Source organism: Bubalus kerabau, chromosome 1 (genome assembly GCF_029407905.1).
Source record: "Bubalus kerabau isolate K-KA32 ecotype Philippines breed swamp buffalo chromosome 1, PCC_UOA_SB_1v2, whole genome shotgun sequence".
Lineage (NCBI taxonomy): Eukaryota > Metazoa > Chordata > Mammalia > Artiodactyla > Bovidae > Bubalus > Bubalus kerabau.
Window position 1 is genome coordinate 270981961 of NC_073624.1, and position 21888 is coordinate 271003848.

The following is a 21888-nucleotide window of genomic DNA, read 5'->3' on the forward strand; positions in this document are numbered from 1 at the left end:
GGGGAAAAACACTGATTGACACTCACTGGACAGACCATATTTTCTTCCTGATGAGAGTGTCTTCTACAAAGGATGCCCTCAAGTTAACAAGTGGCAAAAAACACCTTTACATTCTAGGCTTCAGATTCAGCATCAGTCCTTCCAATGAATATTCAGGATTGATTTCCTTTAGGACTGACTGGTTTAAACTCCCTGCTGTCCAAGGGACTCTCAAGAGTCTCCTCCAACCCCACAGTTAGAAAGCATCAATTTTTGGGCACTCAGCCTTCTATTTGATCCAACTCTCACATCTGTACATGACTACTGGAAAAACAATAGCTTTGACTAAAGATACCTTTGCATCAAAGTAATGTCTCTGATCTTTATTAATAATATGCTGTCTAGGTTTGTCATAGCTTTCCTTCCAAGGAGCAAGCATCTTTTAACTTCATGGCTGCAGTCCACTATACATATGTATTAACTCAAGCATACTATTAAAATTACCTTGTTAACAACTTTAATTTTTGTTTTGTTTTGTTTTCAACCTTCTGACTGGCCAGCTTATCTATTAGAGTGTTGTGCATGGAAGAGTTAGTCACTCAGTCATGTCCAACTCTTTTGTGACCTCATGGACTGTAGCCCACCAGACTCCTCTGTCCATGGGATTTTCCAGGCAAAAATACTGGAGTGGGTTGCCATTTCCTTCTCCAGGGGATCCTCCTGACCCAGGGATTAAACCTGGGTCTCCCACACTGCAGGAAGATTCTTTACTGTCTGAGCCACAAGGGAAGCCCAGACTGTTGTGTGTGAATCAATGAAAATCTGTACCTCAGGCCTTCTCTCCTATCAAAACAGAATTTCCACGGACGATTGGCTTTTAGGGACATGCCTGAGTGGGATTTCTCTACAAAATATTCACCTTTGGTAGGTGCCAGCAAAAACCCTTTGTAAACCAGGCTACACCTTTTCCTGCTCTGTTAGCTAGTCACAAGGAACTCTGAGAGATCCTTGTAATGAGGACATCTAGGGTTTTGTAGTAAAACCATGCTAACTCCTGCCTATAACAACCTTTCTCCATTGGAAAAGAGGGAAGTACAAGTCAATAAAAAACAAGTAAGTTAGTAGTATGAGATATATGCCTATACTTACTTGCACCTTTCAAATTTATTTTCATCTACCATTTCATTTAAAAACAAAATGTCCAACTTTCACATGTCTAATTTTATGATTTGTTCCCTTGTAGCTCAGCTAGTAAAGAATCTGCCTGCAACGTTGGAAACCCAAGTTCAATCCTTGGTCTGGAAGATCCCCTGGAGAAGGAAATGGCAACCCACTCCAGTATTCTTGCCTGGAGAATCCCATGGACACAGGGGCCTGGTGGGCTACAGTCCACAGGGTCACAGAGTCAGACATGTCTGAGCAACTAAACCACCACCACCACAGTGGTAACATACTTCATGATGAGGAGTTCAGGTTGCACAGTGATCCCAATCCTGTTTATGTCTAACATACCAGCACTGAGGAGCAAACCAATGGTTGCTTTTCAAAAGAATAATGTAGGCAAAAAAGCTTAGCCTTACTAAAAAAAACCCAGGGGTTCTCCCTGTGAAGACTTGCCAGAGGCTTCCTATATCTTCCCAGTCTGCCATCAGTTCAGTTCAGTTCAGTCACTCTGTCGTATCTGACTCTTTACGACCCCATGGGCTGCAACACACCAGGCCTCCCTGCCCATCACCAAATGCTGAAGCTTACTCAAACTCAGGCCCATCGCATCGGTGATGCCATCCAACCATCTCATCCTCTTGTCGCCCCTTCTCCTCCTGCCTTCAATCTTTCTCAGCATCAGGGTCTTTTCTAAGAAATCAGTTCTTCCCATCAGGTGGCCAAAGTATTTGGAGCTTCAGCTTCAGGTACGGCCAACGGGTATGGACAATATTTATGACAGTGTTCTTTGGACAGTCTGCCATAAACAGTCATAAACATTGTCCATACCTGCTGCAAGAACTTTATCATGCTCCAGAACTCAGAAGGCCTTTGAGCAATACAGATCAATTAAAATAGACTGTGGAGTAGATAAAACCAAGGCTATGGCCCCACTCGCTGTTAATGGCACTGAATGGATTAAGGTGACCCCAAGCAAAATACATCCCATGCCATTAACAGGGAGTAGGGCCATAGCCTTGGTTTTATCTACTCCACAGTCTATTTTAATTGACCTGTGTTGCTCAGAGGCCTTCTGAGTTGTGAGTTCTGGAACATGATAAAGTTCTTACAGCAGGTTTGGACAGTGTTTATGGCAGACTGGGAAGATGTAGGAAGCCTCTGGCAGGTCTCCAAAGGGAAGATCCCTGGGTTTTTGTAGCTAAGACTAAGCTTTTTGGCATATATTATTATTTTGAAAAGCAACTGTTGGTTTGCTCTTAGATGCTGGTATGTTAGACATAAACAGGATTATGGACACTGCAACCTGAAGTATGCATCATGAAGTATGCATTACCTATTGTACATGGATGGAAATAGATTTGGAAGGCACAAGTAACCATAGGCATATCTCTCATACTACCAACCTACTTGTTTTAATGACCTGCACTTCAAGCAAATACTTTTAATTGGAAAATAAGGCTCAAGGAAAAGTGCCAAAGGGTTTGACTCTTCCTTTCTCTGATAAGCTTAACTAAGTCCAAAGAGACAAGACACAATGCAAAACTTAGAGTGTGATTATTGACACATAAACCTGAATCATGTGAAATGATTTTCTTGGGCTCCAAAATCACTGCAGATGGTGACTGAAGCCATGAAATTAAAAGACACTTGCTCCTTGGAAGAAAAGCCATGACAAAACTAGAAACCATATTAAAAAGCAGAGACATTATTTTGCTGACAAAGGTCTGTATAGTCAAAACTATGGTTTTTCCAGTAGTCATATATGGATGTGAGTTGGACCATAAAGAAGGCTGAGTGCGGAAGAATTGATGTTTTTGAACCGTGGTGCTGGAGAAGACTTTTGAGAGTCACCTGGACTGCAAGGAGATCAAACCAGTCAATCCTGAAGGAAATCAATCCTGAATAATCATTGAAGGGCCTGATGCTGAAGCTGAAGCTCCAATACTTTGGCCACCTGATCCAAGAGCTGACTCACTGGAAAAGACCCTGATGCTGGGAAAGATTGAAGGCAGGAGGAGAAGGGGACGACAGAGGACAAGATGGTTGGATGGCATCACCGACTTAATGGACATGAGTTTGAGAAAGCTCTGGGAGATGGTGAAGGACAGGAAAGCCTGGCGTGCTGCAGTCCATGGGGTCACAGAGAGTTGGACATGACTGAGGGACTAAACAATAACAATACCTGAATCAATTAGTTTCTGAACCATCTACACTATTAAATGAACCATTAGCCTCTTCTAGGAGAGATTATGACTGAATAAACATTAAAATGACCCTCAGTTCCCTAATTTTTATAGGCAAGAAACAGGCTAATACAACTTTTAAGCATCCAAATATAGCCAGGGATAATTATAAAACAGGACCAACAGAGAAAAATGAATTGTAAAGCCCCTCCCAAGAAGCTGGAGGAGAGTTTACTCAAGGAACAAGCATGACAGCTTCCCAGTGGGATTTCAGGATTTCTCTGAACCAGTGACTCCTGGCGTGCAGTCAACATTGTAGTCTATGGGGTTGCAAAGAATCAGACAGGTCTGAACAACTAAACAATGAACAACAAACTGGTAATGATTATTGTGGCAAGTACATTAGTTTCACATTTCTGTTTTTAAAATGTAAACAGAATGTTAACTGGAAATACAAAGAAGAGTCAAATAAACAAATAATACAAATATAAAGAGTCATATCAACTCAAGATGTATCACAGATTTAAATGGAAAATGAAAAACTATAAACAGACTGGTTCCAAATTGGGAAAGGAGTACGTCAAGGCTGTATATTGCCACCCTGTTTATTTAACTTACATGCAGAGTATATCATGTGAAATGCCAGGCTGGATGAAGCTCAAGCTGGAATCAAGACTGCCGGGAGAAGTATCAATAATGTCAGATATACAGATGACACCACCCTTATGGCAGAAAGTGAAGAGGAACTAAAGAGTCTTTTGATGAAAGTGAAAGAGGAGAGTGAAAAAGCTGGAATAAAACTCAACATTCAAAAAAAATAAGATCATGACATCCGGTCCCATTACTTCATGGCAAATAGAAGGGGAAGCAATGGAAACAGAGACAGACTATTTTCTTGGGCTCCAAAAGCACTGCAGTTGGTGACTGCAGCCATGAAATTAAGACACTTGCTCCTTAGAAGAAAAATTATGACCAACCTAAACAGCATATTAAAAACCACAGACATTACTTTGCTGACAAAGGTCCCTCTAGTCAAAGCTATGGTTTTTCCAGTAGTCACCGATGGATGTGAGAGCTGGACTATATAGACAGCTGAGCGCCGAAGAATTGATGCTTCAGAACTGTGGTGTTGGAGAAGACTCCTGAGAGTCCCTTATACTGCAAGGAGATCCAACCAGTCCATCCTAAAAGAAATCAGTCCTGAATATTCATTGGAAGGACTGATGAAGCTTCAGTACTTTGGCCACCTGATGCAAAGAACTGACTCATTGGAAAAGACCCTCATGCTGGGAAAGATTGAAGGCAGGAGGAGAAGGGGATGACAGAGGATGAGATGGTTGGATGGCATCACCAACTCAATGGACATGAGTTTGAGTGAACTCCAAGAGTTGGCGATGTACAGGGAAGCCTGGCATGCTGCAGTCCATGGGGTTGCAGAGTCGGACACAACTGAGCAACTGAACTGAACCGAACTGAACTGATAAACTTTTTGAAGAAAATAAATAGAAAACCTTTGAGATCAAGGACTAGGAAATGAGTTCTTAGGCTTGACAACAAAAGGAAAAAGAGAGAAACTGAATTTCACTCAAATTAAAATTTTTTGCTCTGCGAAAATCTCTGTTAACGATGTTGAAAAGGATAAGCTACAGACAAGATGAGAATATTTGCAACCTACTTATGTGACAAAGATCTAGTACTTGGAATACATAAGTAACTTGCAAAACTCTACAGTAAAAATAAAAAACAATCTAGTTAGAACATGGGCAAAAAATAAAAAAGATATTACATGAAGGACAAACAAATGGCAAAAGAGCACAAGCAAAGATGCTCAACATCATTAGCCATTAGGGAAATGCAGATTACAAGCATAACAAGATTTCACTACAACCTATCAAAATGGGTAAAATAAAAAATACTGAGGGGGAATTCCCTAGTGGTCCAGTGGCTAGGACTCCATGCTCCCAATTCAGGGGGCCTGGTTTCCATCTTTCTTCAGGAACTAGATCCCACATGCCCCAATTAAAGAGCTCACATGCTGCAACTAAAAATTACCGCATGTCACAACAAAGATTGAATATCTCGTGTGCAGCAACTAAGATCCAGCACAGCCAAATAAATAAAAATAAATACTAAAAAAAACTTTTAAAGTAATGACAGCAAGAAATGTTGGCAAGGACGTAGATAAACTGGATCATTCATACATTGCCAATGGTACTATCACTCTGGAAAACAGTAATAAACTAAGCAGAGAACTATCATACGACCCATCAGATTTACTCCGAGACGTCCATCCCAGAGAAGTGAAAAGTATGTTCACACAAAAATCCGTATACAAATGCTTATAACTTAACTTGGGATAGCCAAAAAACTAAGATCAACTCAAATGCCCTTTAGCAGATAAATGGTTGAACAAAACATGGTAAATCCATACCATGAAAAACTTATTAATTAGCAATAAAAAGGAAAGAGTAATTAATAAACTCAACTCTGATGAGTCTTTACAGAATTATTCTGAATTAAAAAAGTCAATTTCAAAATGTTAAGAACTGTATAACTACCAAAGTATAGTACAATTTTTAAACATAAAAATGTTATGAGATGCTTTATTATGGAAAAGTTTTAAAATGTAATTATTTAGCTCTGTGAGAATGGTTAATTATATATAGTTGAATATGGTACAAGAATAAGAATGCTCATAAGTTGTAAACTATGAAAAATACTATACTAACTCTATAAGAGAGATACACAATAAAAATATTAAGATAATCCCAAAGTTGCTCTCTTGAGGAAAGAATAATAATGAATTTTTTTCCCCTCTTTCTACTGTTTAGTATTACTCAAACTGTCTGCCATGACCAATAGAACTTTTGTAACCAGAAAAATAAAATGCATTAATAAAAATCACAACAAAGGAGGGTCAGTTAAATAGATTATCTATAAAATGAAACAATATAAAAGCATAAATATTCTTCAGTTTTGTCTTTTTAATATTTACAATATCCCACATATATTCTAAGTTAAAGAATAGATACCCATAAGTTCAAAATATTGTTTCCTTAAAATGTGCATTGGTATATATATGTGAAAATGTGACATAAAGATATATGAATATGTATAAAGGTTAGTAAGAAGGTATGAGAATATATTAATGACTCAGTTCAGTTCAGTCACTTAGTAGTGTCTGACTCTTTGCCACCCCATGGACTGCAGCACACCAGGCTTCCCTGTCCATCACCAACTCCTGTAGCTTACTCAAATTCATGTCCATCGAGTCAGTGATACCATCCAGCCATCCAATGACTATGGATGGATCCAATGACTATGGTATTAATGACTATGTAATGTAAAAGTGCAATTGTGCATAACTACTTGTGAATACACATATGAATATGTATATACATTAAAAGGCTGAACTGCTGATAGTGTGCTATCTAGGATGTGTTATCATGCAGACTTAGTTCCTTTTATTCCATATATTCTAGTTTTTCCCCTTTTATATCATTTTTTTAAATTTTTCTATCTTCTGATTAGCTGCCAAAGGGACATATCATATTCAAAATTAGGAAAAAATTAAAACTATTTAGAAAGAGGCACCTTGGCTATTTAAAAGGCAATATTTTAGTATGTTATATTGAGTAGTCCCAATTAATTTAGCTACAGCAAATCAAGTTTCGCCAGACTTTTGGATATGCTGATATCAAATGGCACTTACAAAAACATATGTATCAGACTGAAAGATTTTTAGTTGTCCATATTGTAACTACCATTGATAATAACTAAAACAAACCAAGAAAGGCAGTTTTTTACAGTAAAATAGCTGTTAATTAGCATGAACATAATTTTTATTCATTACTATTATTTGATGAGAACTTACCCATACCCGGCACTGCCTCAGCACTGTGTGTAATCTCCTATGAAGTAGCAGTTACTGCTACCATCATGATTTATAGTTGAAAAAAACCTGTGCAGGATCACACAGCTCTATCATCCAGTGCTCGAGCAAAACTTTAAACTGTTTTGTCTGACCTTAATATCCCTGTTATACTACTGATACTTTCATTCAATGTAATGTGCTAATACCACTAAAATAAAAGAAAAAATACAGTAAAACACACTGGCTAATTTGTGCATTTTTAAGAACTAGTGACCAAGAAAATTGAATTTCCTCATTTTTTTCTTACCACAATTTTAACCAACCATTCTGAGGAAGCTACAAAAAGCATTGCTTAATCATTACCTCCCATATATTACATCGGGTTAGACACAACTATGCCTATGGTCCGCTTGAGTGCCCTACCAGACATTTCCTTTTATTTCACACATGAAGATAAATAAGCGTAATCACTATTACAGTCTATCCAAAAACATCTGACATTTTGGTATCACTTTAGAAGTACAGTAGATAGCGAAATCAATATTTTAGCAAGCAATTTAAGATGAAAGCCAAAAATTTAATATCAATGCATTTCGATTCTATTTCTGAATATGCTTCTCATTTTAGCTTCCTTTTTCATGTTGCAAATTTTTCAGATACCAAATCCTACCCATAAAAGTCATTTATGGCAAATAATCTTTGACTCTGATAACTTATAATTCTTTCCAACTCAGTGGCCAAAAGAAGGGGAAATTATTCTTTATGGAGTAATTTTGGGTTCCATAAGGCCAAGCTAATAGAAAATGTGAACAGAGAATCCCAGACTGCCTTTATCTGCCATAACCTACTCTTACTGCCTTCTGTGAAAGGACAAGGCATCAGACTCCTAACATGCCTCTTCTGAAGGGGTCCAGTCATTCATTTATATGTCTGATAACTCAACAAACATTTCTCAGGTACCTACTATCCTGTTGGATATGCTACATATGCTGTTATAGGTGCTGGCCTACCTACATATGCTGTTATCGGTGCTGGCCATAATGAAGTTTCCAAATTCAATAATCTGGAGGAGAAAATGTAAAGTGAATAGTGGAAGCAGGGTAAAGGGACAAGCATATCCATGGAGTTCTTTGGTCAATAAGTTCAGAACCATACATTTCATATCCCCTAACTAAAGAGTCACACAATGCATTCACTTTTACAGTGATACAATAAGGCACGTCTTTAGCATTCATCTTTTCCCAAACTCATTGAACTAGAGGAATCCATGCTTAACATATCCCTGATACCATCAGAAACTTGGCTTGGCAGATCATATTTTGGTAAATGTAGCAACATTACTGTCTTGTTCAAGACCAGGAACTTTAAAATTTGTATCTGTCTGCAAACTATAACTGTGGGCAGAATTGAGTTTGTGCTAACATCTCATTGACACATGCCTCCCTACTTATTTTTCTCTGTGAGTTTCCTCTATTTCAGAAGTTAGGTCATGTGAATTTCAACAAAACCGGCTACATTAAAGTAGGTAGTATTTCCTTATGCTTGTGAAACTCCTGTTTTAAAGGAAAATATAAAGCAATAATCCTGAAATGAAAAGAAACATTTATTTCTATGTCCACAGTTGATACTACAAAATAAGGAAATTCTAAACTGGACACGTATTTCCCAAAATGGACTTCTAAAATAACCTGGGTATTTTTAAAAACATAAATTCCTGAGTCTCACTTCTTGAATTAGAATTAGGATCTCCACAGGGCATTAAATAAGGGTACCAACCGTCTAGGATAATTCATATTATCAAGACCATGAACTTAAAAATGTGTATCTGTCCGCAAACTATAACTGTGAGCAGAATTGAGTTTGTGCTAACATCTCATTGACACATGACTCCCTACTTATTTTTCTCTGTGAGTTTCTTCTATTTCAGAAGTTAGGTCATATGAATTTCAACAAAACTGGCTACATTAAGGTAGGTAGTCTGGGAAACAGTAAAAACAGTGATATTAAAAACAGTGATAGGTTCTTCTACAGCACTGAATACCCCTAAAGTTAACTCTAGCTCTTTTACTGTTGTATATTAAATTTAAAGATCATTTTAAATAATTCACTTTATTACACTACTATATATTTTAACCTAAGAAACCACCTGCCCTCTTTATTTCATTATAGTAAAATTTAAATCTAAGAAAAATCAAAGTGATTTTCATAAGAAAGAAGCAATATGAAGAAGAAGGAACACCCAGAGGCCAAGCAAAATTAAAGCGTCCTGTATTTCACTGAAAAACTCTTAAGATTTTTGGCCCTCTGTCTTTTCCATTCTAGGCAAGCATTCCATATTCAAAAAAAAAAAAAAAAAAAGCTTTAAGAACACAAGACAAAGACAAAAACAGTAATTAAAAATTAAGTCCAATCTTGAGTCCTGTTCTAATCATTTTCCTAATTCAACATTTTTAGTTAGTCAGCCTGTGCAACTAAAGTCCTTTGATGCAAAATGCTCCCTGAAATACCATTTCTAAAACATTAGAAATTTAGTGATTAAGCAAATGGGAAGTGTTGAGAGCTATATATATATTTTTTTTTTTGAGAGAAAAGGATATGAAAGAGAAACAAGAAAATAATACAACTTAAGAAAATGTATCCAACTATTGATCAATAGAGAAAAATAGCTTTACTGGATTTAGTAATTAGTTCTCTATAATTCTTAAGTGTTTACAAATGACTCCTGTCACAAAGTCTCAAAGACAAGAAAAGATAATTTTATTTACCAACATTAAATTAACACTCATCCAAAGGAAATTAAAAAGTGCTTGGATGAAGACAAAATGTTATGTGGCAAAGTTTTGATTATTTATTGCATTTTAACAATATTTAAAAGCTATATTAAAATATGTTATGTTCTGTTGTTGGTCTGACCCGGGTCTTGAGCACTGCAGGCAGACGCTTTACCGTCTGGGCCACCAGGGAAGCCCAAAATACAGCAAAAATGAGTGGCGAATATGATTTACTTGAAAGTGGTTTATGACATTATTCTATTCTCAAGTTAACATATAAAGAAATTAGCCCTTAGAAGCATTTATTTCCCTAAAATTAATTCTTTCTTTTTTGTGTGTTTGTCTTTCCTTTTTTTTGAAATTAATTCTTCCTTTTTTCTTGTGTTTGTCCAATAACAACAAGTAAAACTTCTCTTTGATAAATGTTATTTTTTCCATTCAAAGTTAGATAATTGCCTCTAACCCTTCAGTTCAGTTCAGTTCAGTTCTAACCCTTATGTCTCCACTAAAATTTCCTTTAAGAAAATAATTTCCCAAACCTACTTAAATTTATTTTTTATAGAATAGAAAATTCAAGCTGTTTCCAAACACTTTTCTTCCTTTTTGCTAATTCTTAACCTCCTTTTGTGTTATTCTCACACCTGTGGAAATTATACATGCTTATCATATTTCATATTTTGTTTTCTTCTACTTACCAATTATATTACATTACTTTAATCTCCTCTTACAGAGAGTATTTCATCCAAACTGCTGTTTGGTTTCCCTCAAGTTCAAAACAATATCAACAAAAAAAAGCATACAAAGGAATATATTAATTTCCTCAATGTCGGTTTCAAATTAACTTAAAATGACATGTATGATTCAAATAATATGATTTCTTAATGGTATTCTCTTTAGGTTATTTATTTAAAATTACCTAAGAAGATTATACATTTCCTTCTAATTTATTTCCAAAAGCTTTCAAATTCATTTGTTTTCCTTTTCTCACTTAAATCTCCAGTTTTTTTCTCAACATTCTCCTTAGAGTTGGATAAATAACTCAGATTTGTGGTTACACGATCCTGTATTTACAAAAGTGGATTAATTCACTTGAGCAGACAAGTTAGTGCAGACCATTAAAACTGACTGTTACAGATGGCCCAAAAGCACACAAAAGGATGGTCAACAACACTAATTAGTATACAGATGCAAATTAAATCTACAATGAGGTATTACCGCTCACTTGCAGTTCAGAATAGTCATCATCAACAAATTTACAAACAATAAATACTGGAGAGGGTGTGGAGAAAAGAGAACCCTCCTACACTGTTCATGGCAATGTAAATTGGTAAAGCCACTATGGAGAACACGGAGGTTCCTTAAGAAACTAACAACAGAACTACCATATAATCCAGCGATCCTACTCCTGGACATATCTATGGAGAAAACTATAATTCAAAATTAGACATCTACTTCAATGTTCATAGCAACACTGTTTACAATAGAAAGGACATGGAAGCAACCTAAATGTCCATTGACAGAGGAATGGATAAAGAAGATGTGGTACGTGTGTACAATGGAATATTACTCAGCCACAAAAAAGAACAAAATAACACCATCTGCAACAACATGGATGGACCTAGATATTGTCATACTGAGTGAAGTAAGTCAGAGAAAGAAATATCATTTGATATTACTTACTTGTGGAATCTAAAAAAATGGTACAGATGAGCTTATTTACAAAACAGAAATAGTCACAGATGCAGAAAACAAACTTATGGTTACCAAGGGGCTTCTCTGACAAATCAGTTGGTAAAGAATCCACCTGAAATGAGGGAGACCTGGATTAGATCCCTGGGTTGGGAAGATCCCCTGGAGAAGGGAAAGGCTACCCACTCCAGTATTCTGGCCTGGAGAATTCCATGGACTGTATAGTTCATAGGGTTGCAAAGAGTCAGCACTGTTTATAATAGCCAGGACATGGAAGCAACCTAGATGTCCATCAGCAGATGAATGGATAAGAAAGCTATGGTACATATACACAATGGAGTATTATTCAGCCATTAAAAAGAATACATTTGAATCAGTTCTAATGAGGTGGATGAAACTGGAGCCTATTATACAGAGTGAAGTAAGCCAGAAAGAAAAACACCAATACAGTATACTAACGCATATATATGGAATTTAGAAAGATGGTAACAATAACCCCGTGTACGAGATAGCAAAAGAGACACTGATGTATAGAACAGTTTTATGGACTCTGTGAGAGAGGGAGAGGGTGGGAAGATTTGGGAGAATGGCATTGAAACATGTAAAATATCATGTATGAAACGAGTTGCCAGTCCAGGTTCGATGCACGATACTGGATGCTTGGGGCTGGTGCACTGGGATGACCCAGAGGGATGGAATGGGGAGGGAGAAGGGTGGAGGGTTCAGGATGGGGAACACATGTATACCTGTGGCAGATTCATTTTGATATTTGGCAAAACTAATACAGTTATGTAAAGTTTAAAAATAAAATAAAATTAAAAATTAAAAAAAAAAAAAAGACCCATCTCTTTTTCCTCCAAAGTAGATTGAAAATCAATCACTTCTCTAAATTTCTACTGTTACCAATCCAACCCCAACCACCTTTATTGCTCACCTGAACTATAGTGAAAATCTCCTGGGTGATTTTCTCACAAATACTCTTGTCCCTCAGAACAACAGACGCCAAATGATCATTTAAAAACATAAATAAGATCATGTACTCCCCTGTGTAAAACTCTCTCATGAATTCCCATTGCATTTAAAGACAAATCCAAATGACTCACGCTGTGGTCTGCCTGCCTCTCAAGTTTATCTCAGCTACTTTCTCCCTACCTTTGAGAATGCTGGCCAAAATTGACACTTCCTAAAATCTACCAAGCTGTTTCCTGCTCCAAAGCCTGCAATCATTTTTTCTCCTGCCTGGAAATCATCTTTCAGGACTGGCTCCTCATTATCCAGTTTTTATCACAATAGCCTTCCCTTGCCCATGTATTTTCCCTTGTGTGCACTATTACCTCATACTATTTCTTCCCTTATACACTCACCTCAGTAGTGTTTGTTGCTTTATTTTGTATTTCCTCCCACTAGTATATACAATCCAGAGGGCATGAAACTGTTTCACTGCTATTATTTCGGCATCAGGTAGAGTCCATACCAATAAATATTCATCATACCAATGGCAGAATAAGGGCAAACTGAATTTTTATTTTTATTTTCCATAGAGAAATTATTATTTAAATTATGAGGAAATTTAGAGTAAAAAATTTACAGCTCATCCAATTCCTCTACCTAATCTACTTCAACTAAAATCATGGAAAACATCAACACGAATGTGGTGAAAACTTGCATGATATACAATAATGTACTGAAAGTTTATAATCTGGTTTCAAGAACCTTCTTGGCTTCATCTCTGGCCACACACTCCTTAATTTGTGGCAATTTCCCTTTGGGAAATAGAAATTATTCAAACTGGCTGCGACACAACGGGTGTATGGAAGAGAGGAAGCAAAGACGATGGCTGAGGACAGATCAGGCTTTTGCACTTGGAGCAGGTGTTTATGTTTTAGTTCAAAGAGTTAAAGTTGTATTGTTGGTTTTTTTTTTTTTTAACAAAGTCTGTATACTTTAAGAACAGTAGGGTATCTGATCAACTGGAAAAATGAGGGATTAAAATCTGGACAAAGATCACCACCTAAAGGCTATCAATACAATACTGTTTTTGCTATCACAGAATCAGTTTTGTATTTCTTGTGACAGATAAAAATTCAGCTTTTCCCTTACCATTAGGATATCAAAGATACTATACTAAATCCTGCATGTCTTATTTATAAAACTACTCCCAGAGAAAGTATGTGCAGTTGAACTAATAAAATTTTATGGAATCTTAGATAATATACTAGAACCCAGTAACTGTTCTTTCTATAGATAACACATTCACCTTATCTCATTCATTTCAAGCTTTACCACCTTTTTAATATATCTTCTCTTGATCCATATACTTGCAAATTCTATTTTTACTTCTAAAATGAAGTTTGCTTACTTAGTATGTCTATCCCTAAAACCACGCTGTATGATATATATACTTTGTTATTGAAAATACTGTCCTATTGTCAGTCTACAACTGGGAAATAGATCTTGGGAAATGTTAACACTTTAATATGAATCTTCAATACTAATACAAATATAAAAATCTTAACTTTTTGAAAATAATGACTATCATGCAGCAGGCCCCAGTTCCCCTTTCTTCTTACTATAAGCCTTTTTTTCATTTACCTAACCTCTGAAAGCTTCTGATTTTGTGGCTCTCTGATTTTATTTCAATATTTGCTATTAAAAGTCTCAGGAAGGACAAAAAGTGTTTAAAATGTCTACTTTCATTTGCACATTTCTCGGGTTCTCCCATAATTGGTTTTCCATTAAAAAAAGATACTTTGGGGGAAAAAAGGAGAAGGAATATAAATAATCAAACTTCCTTTCTGAGCCTTTAAATAATGTACTGAGCAGAGCAACACTTTAGGTAACTAAGTTCTGCGTCTCTAAATCAGAGTCAAAAGTGAAACTGGTTTCAGTACTCAGAAAAGGCCCTACTCCTTTAAGTTTCACCTCTCTTTCTCAAATCAGGAGTCAACAGGTCCAGGGTGCAGAGCTGTAAGCACAGCAAACAGAACTAAGGGGAAAAACTAGATCTTAAAGCCCCAGCGAAGCCACACCACCAGCAAAGCAAAACAGGTCATGTCTTTTTTTAAGGAAGATTGTGTATAATATGGGGAATGAGTATTAGAAGATTAAAAACTTGGAGATCCACTGAAGCAATGAACAATGCACAATCTGTCTCTATAATCTCCTACTCCACACAAATCATATCATAACAAAGCAGTGAACACTGGAATACAGCTAAGCCCTTACCCTAAATACCATACAAGTGAGGTGCAGTACAACTTCTTAAAACAAGCAAGAAGGGAACAGAAACTTACCTTCATAAAGAGACCCAAATTGGTATTTTCCACTAAAAAATTTGGGCAGTGAAAACACAAGCGCTCCCAGCCCTAACATAAAGGATGCAAACGCAAGCCATCTGGGTTTGTGTCCTCTTTCACCAATGAATGATACAAATAAAGACAGCAAACAGAAGGCAATGTCATAGCTTGATGATATCAAGCCAGTCAGGGAACTCTGCAGTTCATAGCGCTTCTCGATAGTGGAAATGCTAATATTTACTAGGCCATTCACCACAATACCTAAAAGAGAAAAGAGGAAATTTATGTGCATTATTACAACTTTACCATATAGAGTATGATAATTAACATGACATTACTAAAGTTTGTTCATTTCTATCGATATTTTTAAATGTCCAATTTTAAAAATCTCAACGTTTCAAAACTAAGCAAGCCAAACATATTTCCTTTACAAATCAATTCTCTTTTAAATTATACATTTGTAAATTTTCAGTCATTAAGTAAGTTGATGTTTATCACATACTGAATTACAGCTAACCATGTTTCTTTAAATACAAAAGAGACTGGTAGTCTCATGAAGCTGATTCATTAGAGAGTTTCCAGGTATAGTATATTCCCATGGGCCTCAGTTGGAAGACTACAAAACATATAGGTGATTGAGAGGTCAAATGCTAAAACTGTTCAAATTACTCAATCCTTGACTTAGTCTTATGAAAGGTGCAATTGAGTTCTCAAACCTCTGTCTTCTTCTAGCACTCTTAGAGTCATTAAAGCCATCATTTAAAAGTTCCTGGGGCAAAAATAAACAAACTAAAAGTCTATTTCAATTACTAGCATTCTAAATCATAGGCAACGTGACAGAAAATAACAACTTACACTTCATCTGCTCATTATAACTGTGATCAAAGAATATAAAATAAACAAGAAAAAGCTGAAAATTCAAATCTGACTAACAACAAAAATGTCTAATTAGGATACTGATTATACAGAAGTTTAGATATTACTATGCTGCTGCTGCTGCTAAGAAGCTTCAGTTGTGTCCGACTCTGTGCGACCCCATAGACGGCAGCCCACCAGGCTCCCCCATCCCTGGGATTCTCCAGGCAAGAACACTGGAGTGGGTTGCCATTTCCTTCTCCAATGCATGAAAGTGAAAAGTGAAAGTGAAGTCGCTCAGTTGTGTCCGACTCTTAGCGACCCCATGGACTGCAGCCCACCAGGATCCTCCATCCATGGGATTTTCCAGGCAAGAGTACTAGAGTGGGGTGCCCTTGCCTTCTCCAAGATACTACTATCAAGTGAAAATAAAAAACCATCTAATCAAATTACAAAGTTTCAAACTGATTATTCTTTTTACTTAAGAGGCTACCATGAATTGTTTTCAATCATTAATTGATAGAAAGAGTATATCCAAGACATTATCTCTGTAATCTCTTCAAATTTTGCTTTATCAAGACTGTAACTGGGAATATATTGCAAGAAACTTCTTACAAATTTTAAAAGTCCTAACATGATTTTTACTTTCATATCAATTTAATAAATCTATACACCAATTTATAGCTCTTGATGTTTTAAGATATAATTTCTAAATAGCTAGGAATGACAGATTTATAAGGGGTATAGCTTAGTCGGTAAAGAATCTGTCTGCATGGCAGGAGACCTGGGTTCGATTCCTGGGTCAGGAAGATCTCCTGGAGAAGGAAATGGCAATCCACTCCAGTATTCTTGCCTGGAAAATCCCATGGATAGAGGAGCCTGGCAGGCTATAGTCAATGGGGTTGCAAGAGTCAACAAGACTTGGTGACTAAACCACCACCAAGGTTGTCTGAGAATCTGAAAAGTTCCCATCTAAAATCAACTTCCCAACACCCTTGCTATACTGATTAAAAATCAGTCATTAGAATTCATTGCTTTTACAGTAAAAAAAATTTCTGGGAAAGTAAATTTGTAGACTCTTACAGAAAGACAGCATTTTAAGCCTAGGATCCCAAAGTAAATTCTACACTACATAAACTCCAAGAACTTTGCTTTTTTAAAAAAAGAAATCTCATGAAAGGCTGCATACTATGTCCACTGTAAATGCAAGAAGCTAGGAGGTACATTAGGAAATTAAGTGCTAAGAGAGAGTGAGTGAGTGAGTGAAGTTGCTCAGTCGTGTCCGACTCTGTGACCCCATGGACTGTAGCCTACAAGGCTCCTCTGTCCATGGAATTTTCCAGGCAAGAGTACTGGAGTGGGGTGCCATTTCCTTCTCCAGGGGATCTTCCCAGACCAAGGATAGAACCTGGGTCTCCCGCACTGCAGGAAGGCACTTTACTGTCTGAGCCAACAGGAAAGCCAGTGCTAAGAGAAATACTGTTTATTTTTGATAAGTGGCTGGGTTAAGTAAATTCATTTGACAAGCTTTGGGTCTTTTTTCACCAATTAATCACCTATTATAATACTGTATCTTGGAAATGGTATTCCCAAGAATCAAGATTGAGAAACATGATAATGTTTTCAGTCATTCAAACTTAAGCTGAAATAAGAATTTATGGAATCATTTTCATCTCAGATTACACTTCTGAAGTTGGAGATTTCTAGGTAGGGTAACTCCAGGCTAAACTTGACACATTTCTCTAAGAATTTCAATTACATTTGATAATAATTTTAAACAATATTTTATATTAAACATAAAATGATATATTCTGGAATAATATTGCAGTTTCAGAATATGTCTTAAAACACAAGATAAATTTTTACTTGTGAAAGAGTCGGACACGGCTGAGCAACTGAACTAATTTCTTTGAACTTTACATTTGACCTTAAGATGCTTGGTAATCACTGATTTTGGACAACTAAGGTTAAGATGCTGAGAGAGGGCCAACTTTGGTTGGGACAAGAAAGGTGGAAAAGGAAGTAACTCAAGCACAAAACTGTCACTCGGAGAAGAGCTGCAGCTGCTTCGCAATCAACAAATATTTACTCAGCACCTAACCTGTGCAAGCGACACTGAGCTGCTTTAAGACAGTGGGGCAGGAATAGGAACAGGTAGAATATATTTCGATTCAGTCTTCTGTTAATCTTAAAAAAGAGCTATTTCAAACCCAATTTTTTTTTTCCGATTACATTTCTTTCCATCAGTACTTAATTGCCTTTACAAAAGTTTTAAACTGTGACCCCGCCCCCCCAAAAAAATCTACATACTATCAAATTCCAGCTCTTATTGCATGTCCTTGAAGATGTGCCATTTCATAGTCGCCCTAGCATAAGTTCCATTTCTTTCATTCTCTGCATGCCTTCCTTCGTGAGAATCATTGTCCCTCTGCCTCACTACCTATCCCTCCAATAGAGACTTAGATTGCAACTTCCTGAGGGTATAAACCTGGGCTTTTATCAGTAACTCCTGCTGCTGCTGCTGCTGCCAAGTCGCTTCAGTCGTGTTCGACTCTGTGCGACCCCATAGACGCCAGCCCACCAGGCTCCACCGTCCCTGGGATTCTCCAGGCAAGAGTACTGGAGTGGGTTACCATTTCCTTCTTCAATGCATGAAAGTGAAAAGTGAAAGTGAAGTCGCTCAGTCGTGTCCGACTCTTAGCGACCCCATGGACTGCAGCCTACCAGGCTCCTCCGTCCATGGGATTCTCCAGGCAAGAGTACTGGAGTGGGTTGCCAGTACCTTCTCCATCAGTAACTCCTAAGAGAATCTAAGAGAGATCCGTGTGAAGTGCCTTAACAGTTCCCTTGTGGCTCAGCTGGTAAAGAATCTGCCAGCAATGTAGGAGACCTGGGTTCAATTCCTGGGTTGGGAAGATCCCTGGAGAAGGGAAAGGCTACCCACTCCAGTATTCTGATATGGAGAATTCCACGGACTTCGACTTCTCAGTCCATGGGGGTCGCGAAGACCGAGTGACTTTCACTTCACTTATAGGACTTCCCTGATGGCTCAGACGGTAAGGCGTGTGTCTACAAGGCGGGAGACCCAGGTTCGATCCCTGGGTCGGGAAGATCCGCTGGAGAAGGAAATAGCAAAACACTCCAGTACTACTGCCTGGAAAACCCCATGGACAGAGGAGCCTGGTAGACTACAGTCCATGGGAAAGAGTTGGACACGACTGAGCGACTTCACTTACGCTTACCAGTTAATAACGCCTGAAGCCTCTGCAGATTTATATTCCCTAGACTCATGAGAACATCCAATGCTCTCCAATTACACTCACAAAAACTTGAATGCATAGATCTGACCAATCCTATGTATGTCCAAAAAGTTTCTCCTTGGCGAACCGCCCTACCTTCAGCTGCACATTTATCCACTCTCTTCCAGAAGCGATGTAAAGACAAATCCCTTTAATAAGTGTTGTGGGGTTTTTTGTTTTGTTTTGTTTTTTTAGCAAAATGCATGCTTTTTGCACCCAGTTCCCGAAGGAGGGCTCCCCTCATTTCCACCTTCTCTGCAGGAAATTGCTAGGCCGGAGGTAGAACACTTAGAAGAGAAAGAGCTTGCCTGGCAAGTTTTCAATGTTTCGCTGTAAGAGAAGCTAAAAATGCAGAAGCGTGAACCTGGTTGGGTGGCGTCTGTGCGAGAGCTTGCCAGCCCCGAGCCCGGGGACCACCCCCCCTCCAGGCGCGCAGACCCCCTCACCCCCGGGGCTGGCGGCGCACCTGCCCCTCCTCCTCCCCGGCGCCCCTCGACGCCCGCAGCTCTCCCACCTCCTTCCCGAAGCCGGCGCCGGTCCTCACCTTGCGTGAGGGCCAGGAGGCAGTAGTGAAACAGAAAGCCCAGGGGCGTGTTGCAGCGCTGGAAAGCCTGGGGTTGGAAGCTGCCCCAGCCGCAGGGCCCCTCCTCATACTCGGACAGCGACCCGAGCCCAGAGGCGCCGGGAACCCCCGAGAGCTGAGGCGGCTCGGGGCGCTCCAGGGGCTCCTGAGGCGCGGGCGGCGGCGGCGAGCCCGCGGCCGGGGTGGGCAGGACGGAGATATCGATGGAAGGCGACGACGCACAGACGCGGCGCGGGGTGTCTGGGCTGGAGGCGACGAAAGCCGGGTTCTCGATGCCTTTACAGCTCTTCATGATCCGGGCTCGTCGTCCCGACTCCCCGGGGCTGCCGGAGCCGCAAAAAAATAATAATAAAAATAAATAAATAAAAAATTCACCCAGGTTCCTCCGGGCAGGTGGCAGCGCCCCCGCGCGGGGCGAGTCCCCGCCTCCCCGGCGTCCCTCTCAGGGGGTCTGTCTCCGCCGCCGCCGCCGTCGTCGTCGTCGTCGTCCCCGGGAGCTTCCTCAGCTAGCTGGCGGCCGTCGGCCTCGCCCACCTGTGGCCGCCCGCGCGGAGGGAGTCCCCGCCTCCCGGGCGTCCCTCTCAGGGGCAACCGGGAGGGCGTCCCTCTCAGGGGCTCCCCGGCGTCGTCACCCGGAGCCTCCTCCGCGAGCTGGCGGCCGCCGAGCGCGGGCGTCCGGCCCCGCGGCGGTGCGGTCGGCCCTCGGCCTCGCCCGCCCGCGAGGAGCGAGTCCCCGCCTCCCGGGCGTCCGCCTCAGGGGCTCTCTCGCCGTCGTCGTCGCCTGGAGCCTCCTCAGCGAGCTGGCGGCCGCCGGCCCCGCGGCGGTGCGGTCGGCCCTCGGCCTCGCCCGCCTGTGGACGCCCGCGCGGGGCGAGTCCCCGCCTCCCCGGCGTCCCCCTCAGGGGCTCTCTCGTCGCGCGGCCCGTCAGCCTCCTCAGGAGCCTGAGAGGGGGCCCCCGGTTTCCCCCGCGCCCCTTCCCAGGGACTGGGAACCAACAAGACGTTGTGGGAGTCGTCTGGCCGCTGACGGGAAGGTTGTGAACACACCTGCTTCACGAGAAAATTCCAGAAACTCGTCAGCGGCCTTCTACCCTTGAACCAGTCGCTCAGTCGTGTCCCCCTCTTTGCGACCCCATGGACTGTATAGCCCACCAGGTTTCTCCGTCCATGGAATTTTCCAGGCAAGACTACGGGAGTGGGTCGCCATTCTCCAGGGGATCTTCCCGACCCAGGGATCGAACCCGGGTGTCCCGCCTTGCGGGCAGACACTTTACCTGCTGAGCCACCTGGGGAAGTCTGCCCTTGCCGCTTAGCGAATCAGGCTTCGGTCTGGACTCCCAAGGATCTGAGCCGCAACAGGTACAGTATTTTGGATTCCTTGAGCATCCTGCTAAAAGACTTTGTACCTGTCATCCTCCCTAGAAACGGAAATACCTACCAGCCCTCACCACCACAGCCATTGGCATGATAACCACCTTTTTTGTAGCTTTCACTTCCCCCAAAGTGAAGGAATACAGATTAGGAAACTTTAAAGCCATGTATATATATAATATTCTTTCTGCTGTACATTGCATACCTTCAGATGAACGATGCTAATAGCAGTGTAAATAATTTCTATCTGTGGAATAAATAAGAATAACACCTTGAACAACCGAATACCATTATGCTAATTGTAGTTACAATTCATTCATTCGTCCTTTCATTCATTCAACAAAACACATTTATTTTCCGGACTCCAAACACTGTTTTAAGCCCTGGTGGTGAAAAAGTGCGCAAAAACGGACAAACACCCCTAGGCTTACTGTGCTTACATTCTGATAGAAGACGGACAATAAGTACTAAATATGCAGTGCGTGTGTTCTCAGACATGTGTGACTGTCATCCTGTGGACTGTGGGATTGACCCTATGGACTGTAAGATTTTCCTCGACAAGAATATTGGAGTGGGTTGCCATTTCCTTGGCCAGGGGATCTTCCTGACTCAAGGATGGAACCTGCAGCCCCTGTCTCCTGCACTGCAAGTGGGTTCTTTACTACTGAGCCCACCTGGGAAACCCCTACATATGTAGTGCCTGGGAGTGCTCAGTCCTGTTTAACTCTGAGATCCTCTGGACTTTAGCCCACCAGTCTCTGTCCATGGACTTTTTCAGGCAAGAATAATGGAGTACATCTCTACAAATGCTATGGAGAAAAAAT

The 21888-nt window shown here is 40.0% G+C and overlaps 1 protein-coding gene across 1 annotated transcript in view; it reads right to left on the reverse strand.

Moving 5' to 3' along the window:
• Positions 1-20077, reverse strand: part of SLCO4C1 (solute carrier organic anion transporter family member 4C1) — an 87623-nt gene extending 67546 nt beyond the window's left edge. The window contains exons 1-2 of the mRNA XM_055565547.1: positions 19655-20077; positions 14954-15217 (exon numbers count right to left, since the gene is read on the reverse strand). Of these exons, the coding sequence (XP_055421522.1) occupies positions 14954-15217; positions 19655-19985 (595 nt within the window). The 5' untranslated portion in view covers positions 19986-20077. The remainder of the gene's footprint in view (positions 1-14953; positions 15218-19654) is intronic.
• Positions 20078-21888: the final 1811 nt, after the last annotated feature.